We start from the raw sequence: 10,359 nt of genomic DNA on the forward strand, positions 1-10,359 counted from the left end.
CTTGTGTCTACTCTGAAGCCTAAACCATAAAATAATTACCCTTTTTTAAAAAAAACAAAAAAACAATGGAGTATCAAATAAGTAAATAAACATTAATTGGCATATATGAGTTAAAAAAAAAACCAATAACAACTCATGTATCAAATATGATTCACTTGGCGTTACGTTGTCGATGAAATTCTCAGCAGTCACTAGTGCCTACAATACCCAGAATCCCCTGCTGCTCCAGCAAATCTGGCGTACCGAACGTTAGTTACGCAACGTAGTTTCAAAGGTTGTATACATCTGTCGGGGTTCCCGTCCAGGAAATATGATGTGACTGTAAGTTAAGAAAGTTTTTTGTGCTTTTTGATGACAATGAACCTTCCACAGGTAAGAGTCTGTCTGGCTCTAATAAATAAAATATATAAAAAGTGGGCCTACTTTGTTCATGAAATGAAACACAGCATTGACTGTTAACAGTGCGAGAACACGGCGCGGAAATGCATCGAAAATCATCGCTTCTGGATTTTAAAAAAGAAAACATGACCACAATAGCTAAATGAACGTCTTGAAAACAGTAGTTATCACTCCAAAACATCTGGAAAACAGGATTCAAAGCTTTTTTATGTGAAAAATATCCCACTTGAAAAACTTTCTAAAAGCCAGTTGTTCGCTCTGTTCGGTCTGAACGTTATCAGAGTAGCTTACCTCTCTGAGTGTTTGTGAAATGTCAAAGAATATCTTTGGGCACACTAGAGTTTCAGATTTGTGTATTAATTCAAGGTCCTGCTGGTTTTCGTTCATTTCTTTTCCTCTTATAAATAAATAAAGCTTTCTTTTAATTAATCCATTGCAGTGTGTTATGTTACTGCATTTTAGTCACTTATGTTTCCCCACATCTCAACTGGTCTGTTTCTCTCTGTTATCCAGCAGATAAGAGCTGATATTCTGTCTGCTTTCACCACTCACCTCTTTCTCTTTGTTTCCAGGTCTTTTCAGTCTGCTGTCATGAGCTCTTGATGTCTGTCTTGTTATAAGTCATCATGAGTGGTGCTGCGCTGGCTGTTGTGGTGGTGGTCGTTTTTTTCTTGGCCCTCTACCTCCTCCAGCGTTATGGAGATCTGTGGAAGCAGCAGAGGCTGGTCCTGTTTGGAACGCTGCTGTCCTGGTACCTGTGCTTCCTCATCGTCTTCATCCTACCACTTGATGTCAGCATGGTACTAGACATTAATTTCTTTATTAGTGTAACTTTATTTTTTCAGGGGGTGGGGGTGGGCAAGAGTAAGATTTTTATGTGCTTTTTGAAAAAATTTCTCTAAGTAAGGTTGAGCTGTGTGTTTATTTATACAAATCTCACCTCTGGGGTCTTATATTAACTATGTTCACTGCACTTTTACATGTGTTTGCCTGACTGTGCAAACTCTACTCTTCTGCCAGGCTGTCTACAATCAGTGCAATTCTAACATTGCAAACACCACTACTGCAACTCCAACGAACCCCAGTAGTAGGAGTGAGGCCAACTTGTCTCCTTTTCCATCTATGAGGTAAAGACGTTGTTTTGATTTATCAGAAATAGGGCCATAGTTTTCCAGATTTGCTCCACCGCCATGCAGCATTATACATAACACAGCAGATAATCTGCTGATCTGCACATATCCACTTTGTCCGTGTTTGTTTAGCAAAGGAGCCAGCATTCCACGGGGATCTCATAATCTCATTTGCTCATCTTTCACATGACTTCTCCATGTATTTGATTGCTTTAAGCCCAAGTAAAGCCTTACAACTGAACAGACTTTATTCACTCAGTTCAAGTCACTCTACTGTTTTGTTTGGTATTCTAAAACTGTTAAGAATCAGCGTTTTTTTGCTTATTTGTAATTCCCCTAGATGATATCAGTACTCATCATTTTTATGTGTTACATACACTCACCGGCCACTTTATTAGTTACACCTAGTTAGCAATGGGTTGGACTCCTTTAATTCTTTGGGGCATAGATTCAAGAAGTCGCTCTTATCAATACTGACATGATAGCATCACATAATTCCTGCAGAATTGTCAGCTGCACTTGCATGATTATAATTTCTCCTTCCACCACATTCCAAAGGTGCTCAATGGAATTGAGATCTGGTGACTGTGGAGACCTTTTGAGATACTCCAGTAGGCTCTCTTGTTTAAACAATGCTCAGCTGATATTAAGGGGACGAAAGTCTGCCAAGAAAATATCTTCACAGCATTACACCACAGCCAGCAGCATCCTGAAGTGTTGATACATGTTGGCATAAACATGTAGCTTGCCATCACCAGTGTGTGAATGGGTGGATGACTGGATATGTAAAGCGCTTTGGGGTCCTTAGGGACTAGTAAAGCGCTATATAAATACAGACCATTTACCATTTTACCATTTTATGCCAAATTCACAAATGAGTAGTTATTCAACTTACTATTGCCTTCCTATCAGATATTTCCGTGAACGAGCAAGTGTATCTAACACAGTGGCTGATCGGTGTCATCTCTCAGATTTCACCCTTCACCCTAATACAATGGAGGTGAATTAAATTCCATTCGTGGCTCTCGCAGCTTTGAGAAATACAGTTTTAGAATTCAGGAGTAATACTTCTTTACAAAAATGTTACCGCATTTAGTTCGTACATTGTTTTATTTTATTGGAGCTATTTTTTATTAGAAATCTGTCATGAAATGTGGGGGCACTGAACCTTTTAGGGGCAATGAGTGATTTTGAAATGGCAACAAAATCCATACTGTGTATATTTTATGGATTCAAGGTGTGGTTGTGTTAAAGTTGTGATGATGTATCATGTGGCTTTTGAGCATTTAGAATTTTATACCTGGCTTCCAGTGTGCTTTTTTTCTCTAATTCTTTAATCTTCTGTGTGCGCTTCAGTCCACCAGGCAAGTGTGAGGAGCCTTGGACTTATATTCCAAATGACACCCTCGAAGTGTTTTGGAGAGTTGTATACTGGACGTCTCAGTTTCTTACATGGTAAGATCCTCTTACTCATAAACATACGATAAATAAATCGTCCCATGTTAGGAGTCAGGATGTCTAAGTGTTCCACCAGAGGGCACTCTCTATCCTCCCTGTTGGCAATAGGTGTATCTGATATCTCTGTGTTGGTGTTGGTCCTGGATCATCATAGTTACTGTTGGTCTGGATTCATCATTTCATGTGACCAGTCACATTGTTATGATGCCATAGTTTTGCGATGTGAAAACGGACCTGCCGATGTTCACTCAGGAAAAAAGGGTTATGGGGTCTGATCAGGCTTAGGCAGAGTGCAAATGAGTTGTTGTGACATTAAAACCAGACTGTTTTGAAAAAAGTTATCATATTATCTTAGTAATGAGTCTGACTAACTAACTAAATATTAAAAATGTTAAGGAAATGTGTTTATCTGTAATGCGTCTCCAAAAAATATTAGCTGATATTTTTAATTTTTAAATCAGCAATAATCGGTGAAAAAATTCCTATATCAGTTGGGCTCTAATTCATTCTTCTTCTTTTTTTCTTTTTTTTTACACACTATTCTACCTTAAGTTAAAAAATGTTTTGACTTTCCTTTTCTCTCTGTTTCTTTCTGTCTGTTCTCTGTGTGAGCATGCAGGCTGCTGTTGCCCTTTATGCAGTCTTATGCACGCTCAGGAGCTTTCTCAGTGGTTGGAAAGATCAAAACAGCTTTAATTGAAAATGCACTTTATTATGGCTCATACCTTCTCATCTTCATCGCTCTGCTCATCTATGTGGCTGTTCAGCTAAAGTGGAAACTGACCTTGTAAGTCGAGTTGGAACTGTATGCACTATATTTCAATTTGTGCTTTCTGGTTAGCATAATCAGCATAATCTACTTTCTTTCTTTTAAATCATGTAGGGCGGACCTCCAGACCATAGGGATTACAGCTGCCAACACCTGGGGACTCTTCCTCCTGGTCCTGTTGCTAGGCTATGGCTTGGTGGAAATCCCACGGTCTTATTGGCTGTCATCGTCCCACAATTACGTGCTATCCAAGAGCTACTTCAAGGTAGCAAAGATGGCTACTGAGAAGGCAGAGGCAGATGAGAAACTTGCAGATGTCATGGAGGCAAGGGTTAACCTTGAAACAGAATAAAGAATAAACTGCAGCATATTAATTTTTTTTCTTTACAAAAATAATCTGCTTTTTTTAACAGGAGGTTGCAGGCATCCATGCCTCTGTCAGGCAAAACCACTTTCTAAGGAAGTATGTGGACATAATTTTGACAAAGGTAAGAAATGAAACCAAATTCCACAAAAAATTTTTTCCTCATGCATATATTGTGCATTTTCAGCTTGTACACTGGGCTCATTTGAGTGTCATTTCACTTCAGTGTCCCACAAAGTACCAAGAAGAGATGGGAATAAATGTGGAAATCTCTCGCGTGGACCAGAATGCCCCTCCCACCAAAAGAGTCCTAGTTAAACTTCATGAAAAAGTAATTAATTCTTTTTAAAATTGCACTGTGAATTAAAAAAAAATAAAGCAAAAAAATATGATTACACATTAAAATGCCTGTAAAAAGTGTTTGCCCATCTTTCCTGTATGTTTTGTATTTGCGTGTGTGTTTTCAGGTGGTCAGCGCAGTGCAAAGACACAATCAGACTCAGGTTCAGTGGTCTATCCTGTTAGAGCAGGCCTTTCATCTGGAAGATGTAGCAAAAAGCCGGAACAGCTCGCTCCGACACTTCACCCACAGCTTCCCTTTAGCACACCGTGGCTGGATCCGTAGGTTCATCTACACTCCAACTGTAGGTGAGTTCTCAGATTCCCACATGGAGTATTAAAAGTAAAACTTATTATGGCATTGATGATATATCTAATACAGCCTTAAAAATGTTCTTGAATATCTGCCATAATAGAAAGTTGTGGTTTGTTTTCAGTTAGCAACAAGAATATTTCTCTTTTTTTGAACTGTTTGTCGTCTGGCAAACAACATGCAACTTTTAGGGACACTCGGTCTAATAATAAATTCTTCGCGGCAGTCATGTGCCTTTTTTTTGTATAACATAAATGTGAGTTTGCACTTACACGCATATTTGTTTGTTTTGTGTGTGTGTGTGTGTGTGTGTGTGTGTGTGTGTGTGTGTGTGTGTGTGTGTGTGTGTGTGTGTGTGTGTGTGTTCAGAGTGGTTTTGGGAGTGTGTGCTCAGACAGGGCCTCTGCAGGCTGCTGGCCGTCCTCCTGTGCTTACTCTCCGCTGCAGTAATCTGGTCTGAGTGCACCTTCTTCAGCACACACCCCGTCCTTTCTCTGTTTGCGGTCTTTATTCAGTTGGCTGAAAAATGGTACAACTATCATTGCATTGAGGTGAGTATGTATTAGTGCTGTCAGCGTTAATCCCGTTAGAATGACGTTACTACAAGGAGTGACATAGTATTTTGATTTATTTAAAGTTTTTTTTTCTTTTTGCCAGAAAATTGGTGAAAGAAACAAAAGTTTGCCTTTCAAACACTTGGACTCCCACATTATTATTTTATTTAAAACCAACAGAAATCTGCTGTGAACATAAACATGTTGGTTATTTTGTTCTCTTCAGTTCAAGCCTAACCTTCAAACGTGTTTCCTTTTACTCTCCAACAGATGGTGTGCTTTGTGGGTATCCTGTTCATGTGTGTGTGCGTCTACTCCACAGTTTTCAGGATACGATTTTTCAACTACTATTACCTGGTGCCACATCACCAGACTGATGCTTACAGCCTGCTGTTCAGTGGCATGTATGTGCAGCATATTTACACTATAAGGGATGAAGTGAGTTGAAATGGAAAGTTAGTTAGTCAAACACATCTTTGCATTTTGGTTTCAAATCAATGGAACGATAGGTTACAGGTCAGACTTTCCAAACAGGAAGCACAATTCAGTCTGGTATGCTTAATTTGTGTTGTCCTAATTTTAATATTCTCTCTCTTTTTCCCTGTATGACTCAGGTTATTTTGTCGTCTCACTCCACCTTTATGCCTCAACTTTCTGGGAATGATTCACATGGACTCTGCCATCTCACACAAGAACAGAGTACAGACATCTTACACCTCTGTGGGTTCCACAAATTCACGTATCAACACACACACACAGACATTTGTACCTGTAAATTAAATGTGTGTTTTTCTTTTCTTTATGTTTTTTTTATCAGATTATGGGCTCTATGCAGCTGCTGTCATTTATATCAGATGGGTTCTACATCTATTATCCCATGCTGGTATTGCTGCTGTGCTTTGCTACATATTACAAGTAAACCAGCAATCTCTAACAACTTTTGCACATTCTTGTGTATTTTTCCCACCTAAAAATAGTCCAATGGCTGATTTAAGATGTATAAGTACAGCTATAAATATGAGAAATATGAGAACTTATAATATATTTAAAGAAAGCTATGGAACAAATAACAAGTTTTAATAATATTGTTAGAGTAAGTAACATTGTTACAGTTTATCTCATAATAGAGTAAAAATCTGTCTTGTCTATAATCCTTGAAGCGTTGATGGTTTTGTGACTCATGATGTAAAATATTGTATAAGTATAAAACACTTGTTATTTAAATTATGCTTAAAAATAGCAATTTAATTTTTTGTTGGACTCATTGTTTGAAGTAGAGTTGATAGGACTTTAGCTTTTCTACTGAATTCTGCTTTTGTCCAGAATCTGTAGTGCAAACACATTTCCAAACACATTATCACGCCCTTTATTTGCCAATTTAATCCAGTGTGGTTAAAATCATCCCAGCTATACACTACCCACCTGTTTATCACAAATTGCACGGTAGAGATGTAGTAGTTTTATACTTTTTATTACTCTGATACACTTAAGATGAAGGTTAATTATGAGCAATAAAATGGCCATTTTGCAGAAGGAATCTGCTCTGAAAAACCCATCACGTTTTTGTCTTGAGTACAAGAACTTATGTGTTACAGTATGTATGTCAATCATTTTGTTTTGTAGTCTGGGGTCTCGCTGTTTGAACCGCTTGGGCTTCCATCAGTACATCACTGATGATGATTTGATCTCTGACCTGGTGGATGAAGGCAGGGAACTCATCAAAAGAGGTAATTTGATCACAAGTTCAATTGCTTACTCTTTCTGAAGTTTCTGTGCATCAGAGCAGTTTTGGCAGCTAAACATATCCAGGTTTTTACAGTTAATGTTTTCATGCATTATTATAGTAACCTATGAAAAATGTTTTTTTGTATGTTTGTCATGTTTGCACTGTATGTTTTATAATTTGTTCTTCTGTAGAAAGAAGGAAAAGACAAAGAGCTGAAGATGGAGAGAATCGAAGATGGGTAGATATTTTCTTTCTTTAGTTGCTCAAGACAAGAAGATCTATCCAGCCTATTGGCTTGCCGGTTCTACTGGTTTGTGTGTATAGTGTGCCTACTTTGTTTTGTGCTTCAGGCGTGGAGGGAGCGGTATGGTGTCGATGGGGCCACTGGGCGGAACAGAGCTGGTTACACTGAGTTAAAGGATAACCAGAAGGAGCCTGTAACAAAGATCAAGAAAAGTGGTAGGGCTCTTTCTCATATCACTACATCTATCTAATATTTTCTTCACACTTTTTTTTAAATCGATATTTGTCCACCTAACTTGCTGCTCATACAAGAAACTAAAAATCTATAATTTTAGACCTAGGGCACCTCACCCACATGAGATACATATCCATACAGGCTTTACAGCTTGCCTGGTTGGGTTTCTTTGGAAGAAGCACCACCCCTGTGTTCCCACAGGAAGTTATTCTTAGGTTTCTATGAACATGACACAAGTAAAAATAACTTATCATACAGGAATCTATGCAAAAGACTGAACAAGTATGGCATGTTTGGAAGTGCTGCCACAAGAAGGCCTCTTTTCTCTAAAAAGAACATGGCAGCATGGCTTTGGTTTATATTTTATTATCCAAACACAGCAGGAAAACACCTCATACAAGTTATCAAGCATGGTGTGCAGGTGTAATGATTTGGGCCTCAGGACCTGGGCACCTGTTGACCACAAACTGCTCTGTACAAAAAGTATTCTAGAGTTAAATGTGAGGCCATCTGTCTGACAGCTAAAGCCTTGTTGTAGCTTGGTAATGCAACAAGATAATGATTCTGAGCAGCAGCAACAAGTTGGAATCAAAGTGTTGTAAAATTACAGTCAAATTCAAGATCTCAATCTGATTCAAATTATGTGGCAAGAACCTAATACGCTGCACATGAACAACTGCCTGCTTTACATCTATATATATTTCTACATATATAAATATCTAGCAGATGGTAGATGACGGTCATTTCTTTGCTGCAGATGATTATTACGAAGAACATTTCTAGAGTTTTTAACATGTCACCACCTTTCCCCTTTGTTTTGAATTACACCAAACATGGAGTTTTGATGGATTATCATGATTTATATGGTAAATAAACTGGTTTTTATATCGTGCTTTTCTACTCTACTTAAGCACTCATTATACAACTTGTGTCATTCACCCAGTCATACAGGTACGGTTTTTCTGTGAATGCATACATCGAACTGCTAACCTTCCAATTAGTAGATGACCTCTATCTCTGGAGCTATAGCCACCCCTTGTAGAAGAAGTCAACCTGCTTACTAGTGTTGTGCATCTTTTCTTCTCTGTATTCACAGTTGTCACATTTACCAGAAGAAACGAAAAGGCCGACGAGCAGCAGACGGGCTTACTGCAGGAAGACTCCAGTGATGACGAGTCGCCCAACAGAAGGTATGATGTCATTCAGTACCAAGAATATAGTTGGTTAGTGTTAAAATAAATCTGAATAATATTGTGTTTTAAAAGAATGCTAACAGTGCCTTTCTGTCACACTGTATCACTGTGTTTAATGCTGTAGATCCACAGCAGGAAGTTACCTCACTCTGTCACCTCCAGTGAAGGGCGTGTTTGACGACGTGTGACGCACGAAGGACCTGGAGGGAAATCAAAAAGCTAATATGTGCTGCAAATAGAATAAATGATTCAAATGGTACATTTTCTTCAAAGGGAAGTCTGAATGCAGATAATTCACTCTTAAGAAAAAAAAAAGTAAAGATGTTTAATAGATGTAAAATATAACTTTAATAAAGGGTTTTATATCACAAGCATTTTTGGTGGTATTCATAGCGATTGGTAACTGTAAGAACTTAACACATGTCTGTAAATGCATGCTTGATATTGTTATGTTTTATAATAAAATTGGTGGATAACAGAGCTCATAGTATGTGCATAGATTTTATATTTATTTAATTTGAAATTCAATTTCTGTGCCTAAAGCAAAGTGTCATAGAGAATATATCAAAAACATAAACACGTTTAAAGTTGTGTTTTCAACTGTATCTGCTAAATAGCATCATTTTCATGTGGTGCAGTCTCCAGGCATCTATTTATACAATTTTGAACTGTTCAATTGTTATTGTATAAATAAAACATAATGTTTTTGCTTGTACTTTATCTGCTGTTGGATTTTGAGTGGCCTAAAATATATAAAACAGCATCCCAAGATGTCCTTTATAGCACTTTTTTCAAATGTCACAATGTTTATTTTATTTTATGACCTGAGGGTTGTTGTTTTTTTTTTTCTTTTAAATAGATAATTATTGCAAGACAATTGTTTGCAAATATATGGAGAGGTTTATACTGTAACTCCATGAGTGTACAGAGTTTTAGTTTTGTTTTTTTACATGTATTTTTTGCAGCCCTCTGCATGTCCTAATGACATAATTTGTCCAATATATCCACTATCCCTCTCAAAAAGATTGCCTCTCTAACTTTTTCTCCACACCACTCAACCTGAGCTGTTCCTGAGGATCTTCAGCTCTGCCACGTCCACCTTGGGCCCCTGACTTTTGCTAGTGCAATGCATACCACCACCTCTCCAGGCATTCTTCCACCTGCTCTAACAATAGAGCACAATGTTGTCTGCAAACATAAGTCCTGCTCATCATCATTAAAAACAAGAAAGGGCTCAGAGCTGAATCTGTGAGTCAGGCCCACCCTTAGTTTGAGCCCATCTGTCACTTCTACCACACAACTCGCCACTGTCTCGCTGTCTTCATACATGTCCTCCACCACATTCATATACTTTACCACTCTTGACTTCCTCGTGGAGTACCAAAATTTATCTCTTGAAACCTTATCGTAAGTGCTGAGAGGGTGCAACTTCTTATCACGCTCTCTATACATCTCCATCAACACTCTTAAGGCAAACATAGCACATGAAGCACTCTGGCTTCATGCTATGGCTTTTTACCATTATTCTTCTGTAGTTAATACAGCTCTTCACATTATCCTTGTTCTTGAAGTACTGTGCAGTTCTCCATTCTTCAGGCATCCTCTGAAATTGTATTAAACAATCAAGTTAAAGTCC

The 10,359-nt window shown here is 38.1% G+C and overlaps 1 protein-coding gene across 1 annotated transcript; it reads left to right on the forward strand.

The window, feature by feature from the left end:
* The first annotated feature begins 276 nt into the window (after nucleotides 1–276).
* LOC146621355 (G protein-coupled receptor-associated protein LMBRD2B-like) lies at nucleotides 277–8,984 on the forward strand. The gene is made up of 18 exons (XM_085368354.1): nucleotides 277–321; nucleotides 972–1,199; nucleotides 1,420–1,526; nucleotides 2,886–2,984; nucleotides 3,607–3,774; nucleotides 3,871–4,081; nucleotides 4,170–4,244; nucleotides 4,347–4,451; nucleotides 4,588–4,768; nucleotides 5,142–5,323; nucleotides 5,597–5,730; nucleotides 5,941–6,046; nucleotides 6,144–6,241; nucleotides 6,950–7,053; nucleotides 7,244–7,290; nucleotides 7,403–7,511; nucleotides 8,627–8,720; nucleotides 8,848–8,984. The coding sequence occupies exons 2-18, from the start codon at nucleotides 1,026–1,028 to the stop codon at nucleotides 8,909–8,911; spliced, it is 2,058 nt and encodes a 685-aa protein (XP_085224480.1). The 5' UTR covers nucleotides 277–321; nucleotides 972–1,025; the 3' UTR covers nucleotides 8,912–8,984.
* Nucleotides 8,985–10,359: the final 1,375 nt, after the last annotated feature.

Source organism: Diplotaxodon limnothrissa, linkage group LG12, assembly GCF_057381915.1.
Source record: "Diplotaxodon limnothrissa isolate DT_005_m linkage group LG12, D_limnothrissa_male_GT1.1, whole genome shotgun sequence".
Taxonomy (NCBI): Eukaryota; Metazoa; Chordata; class Actinopteri; order Cichliformes; family Cichlidae; genus Diplotaxodon; species Diplotaxodon limnothrissa.

Coding starts and splice junctions, on each gene's coding strand:
- LOC146621355 (XM_085368354.1), top strand. CDS start 1,026: ATGAGTGGTGCTGCGCTGGCTGTTGTGGTGGTGGTCGTTTTTTTCTTG. Junction 7,291..7,402: donor ATGGAGAGAATCGAAGATGG/GTAGATATTTTC, acceptor TTTGTGCTTCAG/GCGTGGAGGGAGCGGTATGG. Junction 8,721..8,847: donor GACGAGTCGCCCAACAGAAG/GTATGATGTCAT, acceptor TTAATGCTGTAG/ATCCACAGCAGGAAGTTACC.